Raw genomic sequence first — 23,976 nt, forward strand, 5'->3', positions numbered from 1 at the left:
TCGTGCCTGGTTTTCTTCATTTCAGATGCTTTAGATATATTGCGCCGCCTCAATCGTACACCTTTTCTTGGTAATGCAGTATTTCCAGTCGCATAATTTGAATTAAATTGAAACTCGATGGACTATGATTAATTTGAGAAATGTACTCCTGAAGTGTTTTGCAACGTTTCGAGTAGAAGCTTTCAAATCCCAGCAATGCTTAATTAAAATTGACGTTAATCAAAAACAGAATTAAACGATTTCCCGGTCGATCGCAGCCATTATCGAACGATGCATTGTCAACTAAATTTCTTCGTAGGTGTAACGGCAACCATCATGTACTACGTTAATAATGGCCGAGTGTTATTACTTTTGCTCCTCTCCGATCGTGTATGCAGTTATGAAATTGAATTTTAGATATTTTGAAAACGCTTCGCTTTTCAAACCGGGTGGAGAGTTTCAATTAAATTGAAAACACTCGTGTTTCACAAGTTTACAATTGTGTAACGTTTAACAATTTGTACAAGCAATTTCGAAAGCATCCCGGATGAAATATGTAGTTTATTCGATTCTAGGTCGGAATCGTACGTACGTACGTACATTGAAATGATTCAAATTTCTGCCCGATAATCGATTCATACATAAATAAACAGTCAATTTAAATATTGTTATTTACAGATTCGCATTCGTGGCTTAAAATAATTAAAATTTCCAACTGTTATTAAAGCCTCGCTCGCGTTTTCGTGCGAGTAAACCAATCTTTGTGGAATTTCAATTATAATATAAACTATGCTAATGTGACTGAAATTGGCTCATTCTACTTTAAACTTCGAATTCCGTATGCAGAGTGATATTAAAGTTGCACGGACACTTGAATTATTGAGAGGCCCGTTTCTGCATGCTAACGGAAGCGATAACAAAGTTACAATTTTTTGTGAAGAACACTCGGAAAGCGATTTGGCGAAATAGGTGGTTAAAATTCAGCGTTTTGTTTGGATCCATTCCTTTGTTCTGTTTTGCTTAAAACAGAAATCCAGAAATGACCAGAAATAACAACTGTCTATAAAATTCATTACGTCAAACGTTTAATAAACCTTAATTCTTCACCGGGCTTGAACAAGTCGACCCTGTACTCGTGTTTTTCGTAATTATTATTTCACCATCCTGCCCGGTATAACGACGTCTGGGCCCCGGCCATTTAAAGCGTGGTTGTTTATCTGAAATTTATTCCAACGGTGTATTAGTAGAAAATTTATTCCGGCTCGTAATTCACTATCCGAGGCTTTCCTGTTTGCAATAAATCTCGGCATCGTTGAAACGTTAATCGAACAAGTCGCCCCTCTAAACGACGACTCGGCTCACTTTCGAGTTACACGATTTATTCGCGGTAATGTTTGATTCTCACTGGCGTTCAAGGCGACGCAGTTGCTCGTATATTGATGGACAATTATTTCAACGCTGATGATGTTTTAGAGAGAAGGGGTGTATGTAGTTCACGTGAAATCAAAGGGAATTTAAGTCATCACTTTGCCAGTTTCAAACTTGTTAAAAAAGTACAGTAGATCAAAAATTTCCTACCGTCACCTACTTGATCACAAACTGGCTATCATAAATGAATTCTTATCTCCGGAAACATGAATCGTATTGAACTCTTCTTTTTTCTTATTCTCATTGGGAAGGATCAGTCTTTCTAAATGATTTATTGTTCAGCCCCAATAAGTCACTTTTTCAGCGTAAACAAATAAAAGTTGCTGTTTACTATCCAACTTTTGAGTTCTTGATATGACAACATTATAATATTTTCTCTGCAGCATGATATCTTGGACATCGCGTTCCTTGGTCACTAATGGGAACGAAACTTAACGAAGCCAAGAGAAAAGAATTTTTGCGGCGCCGTGACAAACAACAGTGTCGCACAGTTCAACGACTTATCGCGGGCGTTACATCGGGGCAACGACGCGGCTTACGGGCTCGTGTAATTCGATCGCTTCCGCGCTCGTTGCCCGTTAACGATCGATCATTCTAAATAATTAGAGTGAAAGAAAGGAGAGACGAAGAACCGTCGATCCCGGAGTGTTTTTACACGAATAAAAGCGATTGCACCTCTTTTGTACAGTGCAATCTTCACACTGAATAGATGTTCTCGACTTCTTCTTATCAGACGCAAAATTAACACTGACAAGATTGATCAACAGATGTTTACAATATCTATAAAAGTAAAGAATGCAAAGTATAATTCGTGATTTGTTTTTTCACCCTGCAAAAGTACTTCTTGGGGCTGGATAATAATCTTCAGATAAACCATGTATTCAAAGGGAACCTAATTGAATAGTGTCTCTATAATCACAATTTCTTACTGACTAGCTCTAGATCGGGTTACCCCAATTTTATTTTATCTTCTACCAGTAGATATTCCAACAAAGAATGTAACGATGTCATCAGACGTTGTCGCTGTCCAGTGATTGGTCGCCAGCTTTCATTTTGCGTGTTACGGATTCGCGATAAGCCGTTACACCGAAAGAACGAATAACGCGAGGCAATATTCCGCTCGCGAGCGGGCGATCGGTTATTCAAAACATCAGATCCCGAAGTTCCATTATAGGTTACGGTACATGCATATCGCCATATCTTACAACCTCAATACAGGGCGTAACACTTGTTTCTGACGGTTTTACGAGCCTCCTCGTATTCTATAACTATATATATATGTATATATCAGATGCTACACGAGGCCGACCTCGCATCCTTGAAACGTTCGGTACACGGAAAACAGAGACATGCTCTTCCCACTCGGACGGTACCGAACTTTGCCATCGTATATTTATGCGATACAAATTCACCGGGGACCAGGTTTGCGAATCGTGGCGCGCCACGTGTACGAATTTAAAAGAGCCATCGACCAATCGCGAGGCTTGTCCCTCGAAATCCACGACGATCGCGAACCATCTGGACTCAATGCAACCTTGTATGCATTCCTTCAATTTTGTACAATCGAGTAGGTGGTAATTCTACGTAAAAAATTGAATCAAAAATGAAAAACACAATTTTTCTATATGACGCTTTATTTAAAAAAAAAAAAAATAAGTTTGATAATTTGTCGAGTAGATGTGTACTTGGTTTAGCTTCAGTAGCTTGAATTTACAATATGTAAATCGTACATCTTCTGAATTTTCGTAAACTCGTAGGTCTGACAATGGACAGACCTATTCTACTTGCTCGAAGTGACCACCGGCGTCGAACCATGTTTATTTAACACAGAAGGCACCGTATCGCGCAAATGCAAGTTTAATCTATCGCATACCGTTCTAATGCCAACTGTAACGTGGCCAGATTAAAGTTGTACCGCGACTAATTACTTCTAACCCTTTTAGAGGCTATACAGCGGGATTGTTTAGAGTCCCATCGACCCAGCGCGCGAAGGCGTTCTTGCTTCCTCGAGTACATAGCTATTTGTATACGGGTCCGAGAACTTCCTACATGGGACGACGCGGTCGGAATAACTAGGAGTTTCGAACGAATCCCGGGCGCTCGGTGCATGAATCCACACGCGAAGGGAAAGGGGTAGGGACGGAGGAAGGCTAAACGACGATAGCGTACGACTAACTGATGCAAACCGCAATTGAATGCAACGAATGACGGAGTCTTTCGCCCCGGTGTCATCAGGTTTGGACACAGTACTCCCTAGTAATGTTACGACTAGAAATTCTTTGCGTAAAAACGAGCAAAAAGTATGTACATTAATTTATTAAACTGATTGAGTATGGAAGTGTATGGAAGTTTTTCAGAAGTTTCGTTAAATTGGGAGTATTCTTACATCTTAGTTGTATTTTTATACCTAATTTAATATCGATGTACACGACTTACATCGATGGCTATTGGGGGCTGTCTGGTCAGTGAGAGTTTCCAGACGTCTGTAGAAGATTAACTTGGATTACTCTATGTGCAGGATATCGGCGAGAACACTCACCACCTTGCGGCCATCACGATGCCAGGAACGTGCTTGATGACCGATGCGGTCAGGATCGTCGACAGTTAGTGATGAGGAGGAGCAAGTTGTCGGCGTGCCGATGGCTCAGGTCACCAGTAACATGCCAGTTCTCGATCACAGACCAGACCCAGGTCCTCTTCGAGGACTTCTCATCGGCGTTTTCGTTCTGTTGTACCTGCCACGGTGTCACTGCTATGGCTCAGGTAAGGATAAGTTTTGACCTCCAAAAGTTTGCACTTTATTTTTACGCCATATACTTCCCCCGAAGTTGATTCCTACACTAATAGTCAAATCGAATCCAATAACCTGAATCAAAACTGCTTTGTGGTACAATTGAAATGTAACATACTCCAGGTTAACAAACAAAATGAAAAAATCAACAAAATGTTCAGGAATCATCGTAGGTTTGATATTCAGGTACTCTGATCCTTTGAAATTTGTTGCGGCCTGCACTTGGGCTAATATAATTTTAATTACTCTAGTCTCCCCTGAAGTCAAACAAATTCCAAGAGAGTGAAATATAAGAGCTTCAACCTCTACAACAGCGAACACAAAGGCTAGGCATACCATCACTTCCGGAAGTTCGTAAAGAAAAGAGGGTCGATAGACCTTATTATACGTGGTTGAAAAATCCGGCAATATCCTTGCTTAAATTAATTTAGCGACGGTCAGTAAAATTCTTTCGGTACCAGTGGCGCCATTGGCACTGCAATGAGATCAGCTGATTACGGTTTATAGACTTCATTCGAATAGTTTAGCGTGAGAGCGATATGGTCAGCCGAGCACGCGGGTTGATTATCTGGAAGGGGTTGCACCGCTGCTGTTAACAGCTCATTATTACGTCAACTATAAAACTCCAACCCTAAAACTACGGTTTTTCTGTAGGGGAATCCTCGACGAACACTCCAACAATTTTCGTATTTTCAAAGACTTAAACGCATTTATTTAATAACGAGATAAATTCAAAAGCAGTAAATTGATGATTGAAGCTTCTTTAATTTCGTATGAACCGTATCATAGTTCACTTTTGCCAAAATCCCTGACATGGAGCGCAAGAAGTGATCGATTTGGCGTGGAATGACCCGCCGGACAGAATCAATATCGCAGACCCAACAGCGCAGCGACACATTCAATCCGTCGACGCCGAAACAAACCGTACAGTCGCTCGTCCGTTGGAAAAAATGGCGAGGAGGTCACGTGAGGATGAAAGATTCACCCATAAGTTACTCATTTGGGAATCGTTCAGCGGCAGGTGCCACGAGTTAAGGTACTTCGACTGGCTGCGAAGACGAACGTCACGTTTATTCTCTACACAAGACTTTCATACATGATATCAAACATGCCAGGTCGTTTTTAGATTAATTTCCACGATAGAAATGATTATACTTATTAAAATTCACGCAACTATTGTAGTGGTTTAATTGAATTAAATTTATCGAGCCCAAATTCATTTGAGTGTGAGAAATATTCTTTCATATCAGAAAGAATGTGAAACTGAAATGGAATCTAGTCCACGAATGAATCTAAAATTTGTATTCCTTATTTTCCGGAGCTCAGCTTGCGAAGAATCCGCGAGGCTATACGCTTCCTTCCGATGCCAAAAGGTTCCCCAAACCCCAGTGTAGTCTGTCGCGGGAAACGTATAACCGGCGTCGTCTAACTCACGGTTCACGCGGCTCATTTCGTCGGATAACGGGGGCGTAAGACGCGAGACGAAGGAAAAATATCGTTGCATTTGCACGGGCCGCTATTCCATGAAAATGAATTTACTTTAGCTTTGTCTTTCCCGTTGCCTCCCAGCCGTAATATCGCCGGATGCTAAAGCGGGTAAAAATTATTCCGAAACTTTTTTTGCCCCCTTTTGTTGTCGTGTGTGAACGCATATACACACGCACAGGTACACACGTGGGAATACACAAGAGGGCGAGGAAGGTACACGTCGAGTCGTGTGCACCGCCTCCAGGGATTCCGCGCGGATTTCTCTTCCCTTGATACGATCCGAGCACAACGTCGAGACGCAATACGCGCCGTGGCGTAGCCTCCGAAACTCGAGCTGTAAAATTTAAATTTTTCTGTTCTGCACGCGACGGCGAGATGCAAACACGACCGAGGGGGTGGCGCCATCCCCCTAGTAATATACAATTATGATTGTGTCGCGCGCGAGCTCGAACTGGTGCAACGATTCCAGCGGTAGCTTTGGCACGTGTGAGAATTTTATTGACTTTGCGCATCTGCTCCCTTTTGGCAGAGGGGAGAATCGATGCTGAATTGAACGTACGCGAAGACAAAGGGGTGCGAGCATGTTTTAAGTGGCCTCTTCGAGGGGTGGATCTGACAATTCTAGAAGGGGGGTAATTTATGGAAATGTTTAATTGTGGATTAAATCATTAAGGTACTTTAAATTTGGATAAATGAACGTGTTATTGAGCTCTGGAACTACTAATCCGATGAAAAAGTTTGTTTATTAGGACACTAAAAGTTGTAGGACTCATAAAGAAAAATAATTTATTTAAAAGGTTAAGATAAATTAACCCTAGCATTGAATACTAGAAAGTAAATCGTTATTTATTCGAGCAGTTGTTCTATGCTTTGAAAAGGACCAGTGGATCCTTGGAGGACCAGTATAATTGGCGTACCGAATGCAAAATGTCCTCGAATGAGAACTCGACAAAGATGGTGTATCGTTATTTATTTTCCCGAGTAAAGGAAGTCGCCGCAACGGCGTGGATTCTACACACTCGGCGTCGCGGGGCTATTGTACGACCGCAAATGAAATGTCAGCGACACGATGAATTAACAATACTATCTAATAACTGCTCAGCTGCAGACGAACGGGCAAACGCCATTGTGCCGATCCGTTCTCTCGTGCAGCTCCGCCGTAGCCCCTTGTTGTTTCCCGTTCAGCCGTTATGCTTTTTACGCATATTAATTATCGCCAACGATATTCGCCAAGTAGCTCGTTCTTCTCCATTTTTCTACGCGTCAGGAGTGAACGGCACCCTTCTTTGAAATTAATGTGGCTCGATTAACCGGGATCGTTCCCGAGATGGACGAAAAATAATTCGTCCGCCTTTCAGCCAACTTTAATTAACGCTGAATAGAATTCACGCGAAGAACGAGCTTTTCTTTTCGATCGGTAGGGTTCTTTTTTTTATATTCATGAGCCAATGGGCCGCATTACAGAGCTGGATGGAAAGGAAAATCGCTTCAGGGAGCGATCCTTCAAATTGCAAATTGATCCGAACTACGAGGAACGTAACCAGTGTTTCGTCGTTGCGTGGTATTTATTTTATCGAAGGGCGGGCACTCTTTTCGCCCAGGCTTGTTTAATTAATCCGCCTGAACTGAAAAGAACGGTCTCCGTCGAACACGGAGCGGGCATACTCGGCCATAGAATGAATTCTATTGAAACGAGACCGCAATTATAGGCGAATTAACACGTTCACCGCCGCCGGGAGCTTTTTTCGTGGACTTTAATATTAGGCGGTACGGGTCAAATACGCCCTGTACTGAACTTTCATAGCAGGTACGGAACGAATGTGTCCCTTAGACTTTTCAATTACACCCTGCACTGCATTTTCGTGTACGGGCAGAACTTGGGAAAGTTTTGTTATTCGTACTCTGTGCTGTACTATTTAAAATTTTTAATTCTAAAGTCTCCCGTATTATTTGTTATATTTCATAGATATATAATTATTCCAATAATCTTTCTTTTTTCTTTTTTCGAATCTGTGGAATTTGTATTATTCGTTTGAAAAACGAGAAACCTGTTAATGAACCTGACGTATGTATATATAAAATTGAGAACAACTGCCTTTACGCTGGCAAAAAGTGTTAGAAAATGATCGAAATTATTTTGTTGATTAGTATTTAAGATTTCTTTAATAAATAAACGTTGATAAAATTTTGATTACTTTTCGGTCCCCCTAATATTAAACGAACGAGTAGCATTCATAATAATAATTCGAACATTCGCAAATTAAATGTTACTCTACTTACTTACTTTGTTTTATTAATTTTTGTCACGCGTTCGCAGAAGGGTAGGTACGCCATCGCCGCTGTAGACCTTTCAGTCATGCTCCGTTCGTTTCCAGCTAGCAGTACCGGAAAAGTAGGCCCATAAACTTTATTTTGACGGAGTTATACTTCAGATGCAGATATCGTCTTTGCACGTAACGAACGCTGAATGAAATATGGCTCGCACGGAACGAAGGTACGATAGGGAGCATGTAATGTATGTCCCATACCGTATATGTATTGATACTTTATGTTCACATTTATAAAAACGCTCAATTTGTCAACTTAGCAAATGAAGTGTATCCATTAACGCGCAACTGGTTTCTTCTTTCTTTTGGTATGATCTAAAAGGGATTGAAAAGTATTTAATGAATAAGTCTAGATGATTATTCTAGTCTAGTTTGCAATTGAATTTGTTTCCAAAATTTGAGCCCGAGGTGTCCAACGTTCACGAAATTTTGTCCGTGCTTCAATCGATGGGAACGAACATGATCTCGATCGTGTAACAGTCCACTCGAACCTTCCATTATGCGCATGTCGCGTGCGAGAGTATTACGTCTGAAATATCACGGTACGTCAGCTTGACGTATTACTTCAGAACATGACATCTACCTCCAAGTTCGCGATAATAATTCATGTCGGTGAGTGAAAATACAATATCTTCGTCGCTAGGAAATCGAGGCAGCTAGACACGAAACAATAAGTCGACAACTTGAAAACTCGAAGTCGAAAGGCAGCATAGAGCAAATAGATTTGAACCAACGGGTACGCAAACTTTCATCGAAATCAGGTTTCGACATTCCCCCAGTGTTCCCCTTGTAAACTAGATCATGTTTAGAGATGGAACTTTAATTGAAAAGTGAACCTACAAGCCATAAGGGAGCGTCGCAACAAATCCCACATTCCCCAAGGCTTGATTTACGCAAACTCAGGAGCGGTTTATCAACGAATCCCCGTTTCGAAGCTTCCACCTTCTCAAATGAGTTCGATTTCCATGCAGTTTTCGGCCTCGCGCGACACCTGTGCAACGCCCGACGCGGATCTTTGAATTGTGCGGTTCGTCCATGTGTCGCGAGTTCGATAATTACTGCACGGTTCATCTCAGCCACAGTTTGCCCCAGTAATGGATGCTGCATAAAGAGGCACCAGTCGCTATTCTGCAAAGCGGGGATCGAAGTTGTGCCGCAGTTAGGATGGCGACAGTTCTAAGGATTGAATTGCAAAGAGAACTAGGCCGTACCTATCTGATAAAGTACGGTCTGCAACCGTAGACGGGCGTGCACATTGGCAAGCAGGAACAATGGCGAACGTGTCGCGCGGCAAATGTTTTATTCCAGTGAGCAATTATGTCAGTGTACTTAGAGTTTCCACGCGACTCACCGACGCAGCCGGTAGGCAACTTCTGCGTCTGTGAGACATGTCGCACCGCCGGATCCGCTGCATATCGAATTTGCCTAGTTTGACGATACTTCTTTTCCCAATTATGAGTTGGGTAGGTGGCCGTGGATAAGACGAAGCGTAAGTAGGGTTTGATTAATCGAGAAGTTCGGCATATGAATGATTTGAAATTTATATCTATCCTTTAGGGGATGAATTCATTCCATTATTACTTTGTAATGATGACAACGTTATTTAATCGACTGTAACTTTAGAAATGTTTCAAATTTGGAAGCATCCTCTTAACTACGAATATGTTAACGAAGAGAACTCAAAATATCGATATCGAGAATAGGTTCACTCACATCGGTTTTCTTATAATGAAATTCAAGTTAGGAGGAATTGTCAGTCTGAAAGCGGACTTAATGTACAGACCGTCGATGAAACTTCCCCGGTTCATTGTTCTCGTTAGACGTCAGCGTTAATCGAAGGGATTTGTTTCGATTGTGTTTTGGGCATAATTGTTGACAGTGAGAAACAGCAAACACTCTCTCAGAATTGTTGTAAACAGAACACGACGAATGTTGCGCGCACTCCTGTCGACTGCCTTGCGGTATCGATTTTCATCTCTGCTCGACGGTGTTTAATCGCCCGCGTAAGTCTTGTAAATCGAGACCCAGCGTTTCCTTTTTCTCCTTTTCGCAATTTCTTATCAAAGTAGCGATTTTTCAGAGGGAGGTTTATTTCATTTACTCCATGGGGTCGAAGTAATTGCCTTGAACGACCAACATTAAACGTGTCGATCTTATTACGCAGGCTGCCTTTTGAAGTCAACGCTTGGTATCGAAGGAAACACTTTTAAACTCTTATTTATATAAATTAATACTGCGTTCAAATGCTAAGTATCGCTTATTCTGAAGTCTTCTCTGTTCCAATAAAATCCTGTAATCCTGTCACGTGGCACCCTCAGCTCACACATTTTAATCTGAATCGTTGATGCAAACCACGGCAGATACGAATTGTTTATGGCATTCGAGAGCAGCGTTTCGGTGAACGATGCAAAAAGTGTAATTGCCTGACGCGACGTACGGTAATAATATCCAGAAGCTTTGCCGCTAACAAGCCAAGTCCAACAAGGCTGCAGGAAACGCAAGCAAGCACATTATACGTTTTAAAGGTAGACAAGTTCGCCGACCAGAACCTAGGACGAGAATTATGATTCATGCACGAAGTCGGAAAACCAGTCTGATCTTCATACGCCGGGAAGACAATTCGTATACAAAACACAACGGGGTGGCGTTGAGGAGAGGTTTGCGGAATTGAGGGACGTAAGAAGCGCGAGCCAAAGTTTCATCCGTTCTCGCGCTGACTTGCTAACACAAATGGAAACTAACTGTACCGTTATTAGTACTCGTGACAGCCGAAGTAGACTACAAACTCGCGCCACTACTAATTTCGCGCGACCTACATTTTCTATTTCCAAAATTCGCAATGTCAACAACTTTGCTCCACTCTGTAGATCAGGACAATTGTTCTCAGCCGCTATAGCGCGATCATTACTGGAACGCAACTAGCTTTTCGTTAATTCTAAGAGGGACCTGTTTCGACAAGTTTTGATTACTCGGGAAAATTGAAGAATAGTTTCGAAAAGTTTTATCTCAGATAGAAGCCGAGGATAAATGATTCAAGTTCTATAAAAGTGTCAAATGAACCCAGAAATCACAAAGGCTAGGAATTTCATTTGTGACTAACCAATTTTTATCAAATCGACAAACCTTGTCAATTATTGACAGACAGTAAATCTACCAAAGGAAATTGTATAATCGAGAAAATAAATATTCATTTTCGAAAGCAACCATAATTCTCAGATTTCATCGAATAGAGTGCAAGGACTTTCAATACATTGAGGGCACGTGCAAGTTTTGGAACATCTCCCGCGTCCTGCGATGGATATGAACTCTAAAAGCACTTAAAGTGACGGATTTATGAGAATTCCGTGAAACGTCTCACCCCGAGATGTCATCGAACGAAGATGTTGGCGCAATCTAACGGACGAAGTTTGCCCTTATAATGGACGACGGCTGAAACCTAGGGGACAGTTACAAACACAAGCAAAGTTTTGTCCGTTATAATGCCACTTCGCGAAGGCCATAGCTGGCACGTTAGGTCTCCCTTCCTCCTTCGCTGGCTGGCTAATCCCGCGTCCGCTGCATTCTGCAGTTTTGAAACTTTCCAGCGTAACTGCAGTGTCGTAGCTTAAGTGTAGCTGCGTTGGCCTGTATCGCGGTCCACGCTGTGTCGGTATGGATTCGACAATTTATTACACCCGGTTATCCGCATGGTATACGCATTCGCCGTTATTTCGAAGAACTGGATGCTCGTAAATGAGAAGCTTGTAGCAATCTTTCAAAGCCGAAAGAGGGTAAAATTCGTGGTGACCAGGGTTAAAGGAATTCATCTTTTAAGAAAATTGGAAAGAAGAATCTTTTGTGATGGTTTTCTGGAGAAAACGGGATCTTTGGTTCTAAGCTGTTGGCGGAGTTCGGCTAATATAGTCTATTATCTCAGGAGTAATTAAACGTGGTCGTAAAGAATGACTAGAATCAATTTCTGTTTGACTTGATATTTATTACATCTTTAGACACAGATTACTAGGATATAATAATTTTGTCACTCAGAATACTTGTTCTTAATTTTTATAGAATAACAAATGCACCAACACTGGTCGCATCGAGTATGTAATTTATTATTTAAAGCTCCAGGACTGTGACCCAAAGTCGTTTATTTTTACTGCCATTTCTGTACTCAATTTTGTATACACTGTTACGCCGAGGGGTGGTGGTACATCGAGGAGCAGACATTTTAAATAATCAACAAGTGTTTTATAAAAGGAACAAGAACTCAGAACGTTTATTAATAATAACAATAACTCAATCGGTAAACATGTCTGTACGATAGCAAGTCTGGCGACATTCTGCCCAATCAAAAGTTGCCGGTTCTTTTGATAACCGGAACATCCCGACGATCCGCTTCCGCTCGCTCTTCAAAGCGCACTTCAGATCGTCGCAGCATCTTCACGCTGCCGCGACGATGCAACTTCGTAATATTGCGGCATCTTTATGCCGCCGCAACAATACATACGTCAGATTCATTAACGTATTTCAATATCAGAAATGGTTCCTGGATAAAAGAATGGTCATCAATGTACAAACTAAATATCAAAAATAAAAATCCGTCGGAATTAAATCTAGGAGACGAGCAGGTCAACCGATACATCCCTGGCACGGCCTTTCAATCTGTTAAAAAATCGATCGTTCAAAAACTGTCTGGTTATTCCGAGTGAAACGTGACGGTGCACCGTCATATATGAACCACATGCGACGTACATCTGATGGAACTTTCTCCAATATCTCGTGCAATTGATTACTCAAGGAACTGACATAAGATTGACCTGTTATTCCCCTATCGAGGAAAACCACCATTCATCCCTGTCCATTCACTCATGAAATAAAGAAAAATTTATTCAAGTTACTTACTCGTCTGTCTATGCAGTAATATCCTTAACGAACAATACCATATTAACAACTGTATACATTTGTTCCTATTTAATTTAAGTGAATTAAAGTACCGAAAATTTAGCGCTAAATTCAGATTAAAGATTAGAACTATTTAATGAGAACTGTAATGCAGACGAAAAATTCAGTAGAATCAGCCATTACAGGTCAGACAGTGATTAGAGATTTCCGTGGTACAAAAAAAAAAAAACGGTTATAACTCGAGAACAAGATGAAATAGAGCACATGTGTATAGGAACATTTTTCATCGTTATCGTGTCCCCAATTCACCGCCATAGTGGATCCACCGTGTTGCGATACACCTCGCGTAAGGAACCGAAACAATAACTCGAGCGCAAACGAAGAATTAGTGCGGCGCGCAATATTTATCACCGCTTACGGTTCTGTTTTACTTCTATCGGTATTTTCCTGCTCGTTCGTTTGCCGTGGTCATCGCTGTGGCGGTAAACTTTTACGACGGGAAGAGAATGAGAAGGAAAAGTTCGATTGTAGTCCTCGCCGTGGACCTCGATTGGGTCCCTTGTGTGTAACGTCGGGAAACGAAGTCACGTGCCGGTGACGACTTCTGTTCCCGTGGATTCCGCTGGAGAATTTTCACGTGATCGTGGCAGTACGTACCGTTACGAGCCATGCAGCGGTATATTTTGCGGGAACGTTATAGTTTCCAACTCGAAATGAATTTGAAATTCCGCGAGCGTACGGAATCGAGTAAATGAAACAGGTTATTGAAGAGGGCTAGTAAAATCGACGTTCGACTGGCTTTCTGAAATGTCGTGAAAGGCGTCAGTATAATATAATACTAATAATATATGACGGTTCGGTTGGAAAAGTGCCTGGCCATTAAGCATGTTCCTGTATATTTCAATCAACACTTTACCTCTCTTACGTCTTTACTAATCGTCTCTTTACCATGATAAGCCACACTTTCTTATTTATTATAGAGATAGTACGATCTCGTTGTATGCTCACATTAATGGATACAATAAATTTTGTATAGTACTAATGTTATGAAACTGAGCAATATTATTAAATTTAAGTACACATACGTCCAAACGCTACCGGTCGGTAAAATGTTAATAATAATAGTAAATAGACTTCTGTGGAAGTCAAAGTCCAGCAGAAATTTCCAAGTACGAAAATTATTCCCAGTTCCCCATTTATATGGCGTTTAATTTTCGCGTGGCTTATCCCTCCGTTTAAATTTAAAGCGTGGACTATGACAAAGAGTAGATGGATCGTGGGTCTTGCCTAATACCGCTTTGAATCCTTTCAGGACAATGTACCGCGGCGCTGGGTATGGAGAATGGCGAAATCCCCGATGAAGACATATCGGCCAGTTCTATGTACGATCCCAGTCTTGGGCCGAAACATGCCAGGTAAGTGAACAATGATATCGCGAAATGCTCGATTGCAGCCGAGCCAGTCGGCCATTTCGGTTCAGTGTCGGTGTTTACGGTCTGGTGGTCTATGTACCGAATGATTGCGCTCGATTGCAGTTTTACGCATGCCGACTAGAATGCTGGAGATTAATTCTAACTCGAGAAAATCGAATAAATTGATGCCCATTAGTAGAAATTATTACAGTTAATATAATTGTTTTCCAAGTTAAATATAATTTTATCTGTGTGACTTACGGAAATAAATTCTAATATACAGTCAATCCCATAAATATTTGTGTCCTCTATGTCTATTGAAGAAGCTTGACTAAATTGAATAATAGTTTTGAAATTACCAAATGAATTTTTCATTGCAAACATGTATATGAATAAACTTAACATATTTATACGAACGTACACTTGGTAACATCGAACCTACCATTTAATTTAAATAAATTTCTTCAATAAACATAGAGAGTACGAATATTTATGAAACTGGCTATAAATCAACTACCATGAAGATAGTAAAACAAGCTTCGTTAAAATTTGGGTATTAATCGGTTTCTTAATACTTCCGTGTCCCTAACGATGGAATTAAAAAACGATTCTTTTTTTTTGTCCCTGTAATAGATTCCCGTGGCAATAAAATTTCGATTAACCGCGGGTCTCGTCGAAGAGTTTATTTGGTACGGTTTAATAGAGTGCATCGCCGAAAGCGTTTAACTTGGTACGTAAACGCAATCGTCGGTGTGCCCCGTCCGTGAAAATAAATCTTGGCGTTAGGGAGGGTTAAGCTCGATAATTCGACGTTCGCGGCGGGCGGTTAAGCTCTCTAATCGCGTCGAAATTCTTTCTATTTCGCAATCTGGGTCGCGTGACGCGAACGAACGTTTCACCACCATCGCGGCCGGTATTAGCGAGTCCACTAGGTGGTTCAGTTTATTTCTTATTACAACGGCGAGATTAAAATCTCCAAGCTGCCCCGGGGGTCTCTCTCGCGTCCCTTGCCGTGCCTCGGCTCGCATTAAAATTTTAAATGGCACACGGCCTGGAAAGCACGCTTGTAAAATTCTGTTATCGAGAGCTAGAACGAATATCAGATATCGGGCCGCGGATGTGAAAGAACAAAAACGCAGCTTGTAAACTGCTAATATCAAATTAATCGCGTCGACGATAAACTCCCGAGGAGTCATGAAGAAACAACCCTTAGGTCTTAGTTAGCTCAACGTGAACGACACACTGGTTATGAAAGGAAGACGTACATTTTTCATGCAGTGTGTGCATGTTTACTCTAGCGATTGAAAATTACTGTTCATAAAACATTTTTCATATTACAAATTAATTTATTTCGTTAGCCTCTTTAAACGTGAATTACTTTCTTTGCACGTACTAATGTAATTTAATTTTTAGGGTAAACTAGGGTTAAAATTAGTATGGAAAAAATAACACAAAAATCCTGATAGTGTAGTTTTCCAGAAAAACTGGTCTTTCTTCATATGAACAAATAAGGACATTCACCCTAAAGGATAGTGTCGGTAATTTTTAAATTTTGTGTCCTTAATTGTGGACGCCAGATCTGAAAGGGTTAAGTATCCCGTTTAAGTATAGAATTAATTTCGTGAAAGCGACTTGCAAATAGCGACTGAAAAGTCGATTTTCGAACAGAATGGAGCAATGCAACGACAAGGTGTAATCGAATCCGAACGATGCTTGTAAAATTCCAATGTCGACAGCTGGAACGACTATCAAACACCCAACGACGGACAGGAAGGAACAAAAACTCAGCTCGCGAGCAGCTAATATCGAATTAATGGCGATAACGTCGACGATAAACTCCCCAACGAGCGATGGTGAGAAAAAGATGTTTCACGACGCGTGCAGCCACGTTCTGGAGAAAAATCGCGAGGCCAGATTAACCTCGATGCACTCCCGGAATCGAGTGTCTACCGTTTGTCAAAAAGAGCAGTCGTCTTCTCGACGTTTTTACTGGCGATATTGCGATCTTGATTCGTTGGGAACGCCGGACGCCTGACAGCCAAATCGATTTGGCGCATTTACGAACCGAGGCAATTTATGACGGTCGCTCGTAACGCGCCACCGGAAATCACCGGTTGATATCTGTTAATAATGCGTTTCGATATCCGCGTTTCGTGACGGGAGAATCATAATGAAAGCATCTGTTCTCTATACTCGTTTTGTTATTTTCTAATTTTTTGTTTAGTGATCTTTCTTTTTTCGAGGGAAACATGAACGAAGCAACAGCGAGAAACAGCTAAAGCGTCATCGTCCGAAGAAGTAACGACGTCAACACGACGTTATCGTACGATATGAAAGAGGTGACTTCTTTAATGATGGATAGGTCTTCCGAAAAGACATAGTCCTAATCAAAATGGAGAGATGAGGAATGGATGTATTTTTAAAAAACATGTTTTATGGAATCAGCTCTTGAAGACAAGTAGTGCTAAATTTCGGCTAAGCAGGGGTTTACAGAACGTAAAACAAGGCTTGAATTTTCAGCTTTTACTGGAAGCTTAATACTCGTAGAATGGTTGAAATTAAAATAAACATTCTGTTATTTAATATTCATTTATGATACGAGCAGTGAAACAGATTCAGATAAACATTCGAGGCACACCCTGTGTGCAATCGTACGCGAGTCCGGTTCGATGGAACGAGGGTTGTAATCGAGGGAACGAGTGGATGTCGGTGGCGTCGGCGATGGGCGGTTTGGGGGTGGGTGAACTCGACCCCTACAAATTACCGCCAATTTCGTGTAAATTCCTCGTTCCTGCGTCAGCATAATACCTGTATTAGGACGCCCAGCTCCGGCTCTTAGGCGGCAATAAATCTGTATTAGGGCGAGGCGTTGCTTCTCCTGGTAAAAGGGGTACAACCGAGCGGAGCTCGGCTAATTTTTCACCACCAAGTCTCGTTCGCGGCGGCGTCTGGCAAGATTGCCCTAAATACGACTGAGGGCAGCTTAGAAATAATCCACCGTCCCGATATCCTGGCCTCGTTCGGCTTCGATCGCGAATAATCGGGACTCGTCTACCCTTCGTCGCTCCTAATTCTGCCCTCTCCGTCGGCGGATTTCGCGCGACGGCGAATTAGTCGTTCGCGGTCGTTAATTAGGCCGCGACCGGTGCTTCGAATTGTTCCTGGCGGCGTTAATCTTCGCGTTGAATTCCACGAATTAAATATGGAGTAAGCTGATCCTTTCGTGCTCGCCTCTAGAAACCCTAAAGGTTGGTAGGAAGACATACAGGTAATAAACAGATAGATTAATAGCCAAAATAAATAATTGCACGCTACACAAAGTTATTGTTGCTAATTACTCTAACAATAATATTCTGCAACTGTTAATACTAACAAGACAGGAGTAAGGATAAGAATGGCACCAGAATAAAACTGACACGAGAATAAGAAATAGTACTAGGAACGAAAGAGTACAGCATTGGACTGGTCGAGTTCTTTTTCTTGTTAGCGGAAACCGTGTCCGCAGGGACGAAGCTTGCGACCTTTCTCGTTGAAGGGAACAAAATTGTGAACCTTGGGACGACCTGAATATTCATTTCCGGTGGGCGAGAGTTCAGCGACTCTGGTTTCGTTCATCGCGATACACGCGTTATCACGCAGCGATTCTCGCTATGCCGGAACGTGTCACGCCAACGAACGATTATAATTATAGATGGAAGATACTTTTCCATTACGGGGTTAGCTCTGTTATTAAGGTCTTCGTGGTTTGTGAAAGATATCGTTACGTTGCGGATTAATTTGTAAATAGGGTAATAGAGGTAATCGTCGATGCTCGTCCGTCTCAACACAAGCGTTATCCATTACAATGCTTCCAATCTTGAATACAAACTTTGAAACTCAACATTTACAAGTTTGGAGCTTTACAGGAGTACCATTAATTTCTTGTAAAACAAAAACTTTGAGGAAACTGAGAACTTCGACAAAGTAAATATAATACGAATTAATCCTGCCGTGATTTCGGTATATTCCTCCCGAGGTCACCGAGAAAATCAGTGTTTCAAGTCCCACGGGTTCGTAGTGTTTCAATTTCGTCCCAGAAAGCGGTCCATTCATTTGTCGAAGGGGCAATGTATTTAAACTCATCAGAGAACGAAAGTTACATTCGCACAGTTTCCTCGTCCTGCTGGTTGCGAAACAAATTGGGTGAGATTCGTTAAACGACGTCGTTCGCCGGGAATGCAAACGTGTCTCGAAGTTTCAGCGAAAGTAATCGACTCGATTTTCCGACGAGACACTTTCGTAGCGCCCTCGACGCAAATTCTGCGAAGCGGGTTGCGTCTGAAACTATAAGCAACCAGCGCTTCCTACGAACCTGGCTTTTGTCTTCCGTCGCGAACAATGTCGCGTTTCGTTCGGGGCGCTACAACTCTGACCTACATTCGGCTTTGTGCCGGGCATTCTCGATTTTCCAGCGTGAAATATGCACTACATTTCCATCGTATTGTTACCGCACAAAGGTCCGGGAGTTTGGAACCGACGGATTTGTAATCGGCTAAAAAAATTGTTTATCGAAAGAACGCGGGAGTGAAAAAAAAATGCGAGTGTTTGCAGTCCACTCGGCGTGTATACGGCTTTATGCCGGTACACAGAGTCGACTGTTCGTTCGTCAACGTGATATCGCGGCCGCGGAATTTCCACGTCAACGTCGACGGAACAATGTCGCGTCTGAAATTGATTTAAACTTTACATAGGTACTCGTATATGTAGGCTATACTTTTATTTTCATATATATTTTCCATTTTCTAATTCAATTCTTCCAATACTCTGCTCATCCTACAGATTGCTCTATGCTTCGCCATCTTTCCAAGCTCAACATGTTAAATCAGCATGGTTTTTTCCTTTTTTTTCAGCAATGAATGGTGATAGTAGTACATCATGCAAGAGAAGGTGTTGCACCCGGGGTATAGTTAGCCATGGCGCCATCAAGTGTCGAGCCTGTGAGCTCAAAGTCCGCTTACTGACATGCACGGGGTCGGAAAATGTGTTGTTAGCATCATGGGCTGGGGTTGAAACACGATTGTTCGATTGAAAATGAGGGTGGATGGGAAAATTTGCAAAAATTCATCGTTATGACTGGAGGGGTAAGAGAGAAACGATGATCGAGTTGAGTGAAACTGGGTACGCGTTGAATCAGCAAAGCGAGAACTTCGCAATAATATATTATTTCCTGTTTAGTCAAAACATGTCACTGATTTACTGTCCATTACTACTCCCAGTGGGGAAAATCATGGATCGATGTAAGGGTACCACGAGAGTGGATGGGCAACGGTATGCGCTCAGGAGTAGTTTTCGTTTTGGTGGCCGAGTTAGTGGCCATTCGTATCGCTTTAGAGCCGGCACGAAAAGGGGGTAGCACGGGGTGGTCAATCCGTGGAAGGCGATGGCGAAGCCAAGAGGGAGAAACGTACGATGAAAAGGCACCGAGGGAAAAACGAAGAAACTAACACGTAGCGGGACAAGGAGGGATGAAACCAAAAGGAGGGGAGGGAGGGTTGAAAGAAGATGAAAGAAAAAAAGAATAAGAGTGGAAGCTCGAAGCGTGACAGGCCAAAATCTTCGACGGGCGAGGGAGCACGGGGGTGAAAAGGCGGAATCACGCAGACATAAAACGTCCTACGCCGTTACGTGTGCTTTCAGCGGACGAAGCCAACGAAAAATGGTGGCCATATTCTCCCCCTGGCCTTCCAGCCAGGCTATCTTCCACTTTGTTACGATTCGAAAACCCCGGCTGGCTCTGGTCCCTCTCTCGTTCCAGTGATTTATGGACCGACAACTGCACCCCCCGGAACCCCTCCGCCACTCTTCGACCGATGCTTCTTGTATTTTTTATTTCCCCACGTTCGTATCGCTCCACCGCGACCAGGTACGTACCGCGGTCCCGCTGGCACGAGGAGTCTCGATACGTCATATTATGCCTCCAGGAAACCGTCGTCGAGGTTAACCCTTGGCTCGCGTGACGACGTACTCCCTCGCATAAATCTGGCGCGGTGGTGTGCGGGATCGTGTCCGTGTATCGATGCAAACCGCCGCGAGCGTTCTCAGCCTTCGAATTCGTCGAGTGTCCCGGGACCTGGGCCAAGAACGACCAATTCTTACGGAAACAGAATTTACGTTGGGTTCGCGGGAACCACGTCTGCCGAGGATCCACGTTGTCGCTGCTCGACAACGTTAACCCTCTTCTCAGGCTCGACGTGTAACAAGTATCTCTAACTCTGCTACAAGGAACATCGCTCAACCGAATCGCCAATTTTGCCGAAACTTGTCACGTGAGCGTTGAGAGGTGTCCGACGCTTATTTCTTTCGAGTAGTCGGGGTTGTTTGTATACTTGCTTGTTGCAAATATGGCGTTGGATATTGCAAGCTTTCGATGAAATTCGTTTGTTCTCTTTGTGTTACTGTTTCCTAAAAAATGCTAATATAGCCGAGTTTCTAGAACCCTCTTTCAGTCCTGCAATGGGCTTGGTGATTTCTACGGAAATATTTTGATACAGTATAGGCGAGCTCGAGGAAGGCCTGTGCCAGCATGAAAATTGAAGTCATCGTCGTAGCGGTTTATAGTTTTCGATAAAATTTTATTTCAACTATGAAAGTTTGTCTCGATGATTCTTTGATGCTGGCTCCGAAAAGTAGACCCAAATTTCAGGTTTACGGGCACGCGAAACGAGAAAGACGTAATCGCGTGAAGAGAGCATAATTCTAAAGGGAGTTCTTTGTTCGGAGAGATCGCCAAGGATTTACAGTGGAAGTTACTTTTAATAAATTCTACTTGAACGTTCCGCAAGAATAGGTCGTCGGACAAATCTGATAAATGAACGTTCTACCGGCCATAAAGTCTGCCGTCGACTCCTCTTCTTAAAAGGAGCCTCGTTTTAACAGTCAAATTTGATTTTATATGCAAGAAGCAAATTCTTGGATTATGGGAGCAAAAATATTCTGGCATTTCGTACCACGTCCGCTGGGGCAGTGTTCCCCAACCGTATTTCACTCGTGATATATTTTTAAGCATCATTGGTCTCTCTAGCCCTCTTTTTTTTATGAATGATATTATTAACAATTGTAGTAATGAATAATGTAATGATGTTTGGGCTTCCTAATACTAAAACAAGATACCCCTAAATAATACATTTATATTTAGAATATTTTGATCCTGTAACCAAAGAATTTAGAAGCTTTTATGATAAACAAATAAATGAATTCTTATTAATTCAATTTAGATTCCGTTTCATTGGTCGTGCAACCGACTCGCGATTCTTCAGCTTCCGTTCCATAAAAGTAGAGTGCACGGACGTTATGCATCGAAGATCAATCGGTGACTGTTAACTTGGCCGACCCTTAAAAATCCTTTATCCACAAAAGCCACCACTCTCACCGTTTATCCCTAGGAGTCTCTTTGTTTCCTGGCTCCATTGCTGCATCCGGGACGAGTCGTTTCACCGCACGAGGGCCTCTTCATCCGATATGATTCGCTCCGAAAACTCGGTGAAATTCTTATCGTAATTGAGTCACTCGACACAGATCCGTAGGTTCGCGATTAAGTCTGTCCGCCGATGAAGGAAAATTGTTTGCAAATAATTCCCAATTATCTCCCCTCGTTTAAGATTAAAGGGGGCACCCTCGAAATGGTAAATATCGACCATTATTCAACCCTGTATTCCTCGGAAATTGACTTTAATGGATACATTCTTCACACGCGTTATTGTCCAATCAATTTTTCATCAAAATTTCATCAGGAAATCTTAATAAACGTGTGAGTTACCATTTTCTTCCGCCATGGACATCGATACAAGGAGACTATGTTTCATTTGAAGAAGGAATGCTCTGACAATGATAGGTTTCGCAATTGTCTTAGCTACTTCAACTGTGACTATCTTAAGAACGGTTTGTTTGGAGATTTTTAGGCTCGACTATCACCTAAAGTCGGCCAGCTCGATCGTTCTTAAAGCGATCCTCGATAGCTGAGCCTGTCGAAACGTAGAGTGGCTTTAACGGCGAGAGCAGCTTTTTTCGACGTTCGAGTTCCTTTTGTTTCCCCGTGCCGCTTTTGAATCCGCCGTGGCTCATTCCATCGACAAAACCGTCCGTTTTTAACCGCACGAAATGATTCGTTCCGAAGAGGATGCAAAGAGCCGCCATTTCTGCTCGCGATAACATCCCGTCGCGCTTTAACCGCGACAGTTCGCCATCGTTGAATTAACATAGTCGTTAAAATGTAACTAGGTCGTCACACGTGATGTGTTGAACTTATGCCGCGCGCTGGATCGAATCGATTTTATTCTGTTGGTCGGACATTTTCCGTTGAATTTTATTCGGTGTTGGAAACTTGAGATTATGGTACAGTGATTTTTGGTACATACTGTTTTTATACTGAAGAAAAGTTATACCGAAGAAACATATACTCAGGTATGCCCATTTTCTTCATACATGTAATAGAGGTTTTTTCAGTTTTCACAAATATCCCCGACTTAATAAATGTATTCCGTAAAAAAGCATCGAACTTTATATATTCCAGTCTATCCCTCCATCCGAGAGGAACAATACGTACACGATCCACAATTGTGCAACAGTTCCTATTTACATTTTTGGTCTCGTTATATTGCCTCAAATATTGACGTATACTTTGGAAACTTCATACAACGCGGAGATAGAGTACGGGCTTCGCTTTGCGATACCGCGGAAAATTCCAGGACGACGAAAACTAACGATCACAGCATCCGATAGAACGATTTTTCCGATAGAACGACGACGTTACAACCTCGCATTTTTGGTATCTTTAATAATCCTACGGTGAATAGTATCGCGGCAGCTTTACTACGGGGTGGCGGCGTTCACTTTCCCATCCCTTGAGTTAGGATTGAAAATCAGGCGAGGAGAAAATTCCATCGACATATGGGGCGAATAGGAACACGAGCTATCGGTCTCCTGAGGTTGGTAAGTTTATGATCACCCAGTATAGGGATGGTCCTAGGGCACTCGACGCTTCCCTTTCACCAAAAATGATTGTCTTCTTACTTATTACTTACTCAAAGCCAAGCATTAATTTGCTTCCTGAAATTAAATAGTTAAACATTTCAAATAAATTAATGCTTGCTTCATAAATTCCAGAATTTAAATTTTCCATTTTTTAAATTTTCCTGAAAATGTTTTCTGCTTCTATAGCTTCTCACAGATCGCCCGAAGGGTCCTAGCGCCCCTCGCACTTATGGTACGGATCGTGTCTGACTCCGAACATAAAGTTCGTATAAAGGCACGCCGCCCACGTACTTTTAGTTTTATTTAAGGTCACTCCCGTCCGTGGACGACGACTAGCCGTTATTGAATACCAATACTTACCATAAATCGTGGCGAGCGACGTCCGCGTTCTTCCCCGAGATTCTCCCGCAATTGAAAGAAGGAAATCGCCCATTTACGGTTTATTCTCATCCGGGGGAAACGTTTGCAAGTATAATGCACGAATAACGCGAACCGCTTTCGGAATTGACGATCGTTCCCGCGGTGATAGAAATTATGGCGGAAATTTTGGTGACGATAATGAACGTGGATTCAATATTCCGATAATGGTTGGAACGAGATGTAATCCTTTCACGTTCAATGCTGCGAAAGCGCTTTATCCACGGATGTTACAAGGAAA

General features: G+C 42.2%; 1 protein-coding gene across 1 annotated transcript in view; it reads left to right on the top strand.

Moving 5' to 3' along the window:
* LOC128894947 (discoidin domain-containing receptor 2-like) overlaps positions 1 to 23,976 on the top strand; it is a 232,764-nt gene that overhangs the window by 120,934 nt on the left and 87,854 nt on the right. Inside the window, exons 5-6 of the mRNA XM_054157062.1 lie at positions 3,926 to 4,170; positions 14,210 to 14,312. Of these exons, the coding sequence (XP_054013037.1) occupies positions 3,990 to 4,170; positions 14,210 to 14,312 (284 nt within the window). The 5' untranslated portion in view covers positions 3,926 to 3,989. The remainder of the gene's footprint in view (positions 1 to 3,925; positions 4,171 to 14,209; positions 14,313 to 23,976) is intronic.

The sequence above is a fragment of the Hylaeus anthracinus genome, unplaced genomic scaffold (genome assembly GCF_026225885.1).
Source record: "Hylaeus anthracinus isolate JK02 unplaced genomic scaffold, UHH_iyHylAnth1.0_haploid 4, whole genome shotgun sequence".
NCBI lineage: Eukaryota > Metazoa > Arthropoda > Insecta > Hymenoptera > Colletidae > Hylaeus > Hylaeus anthracinus.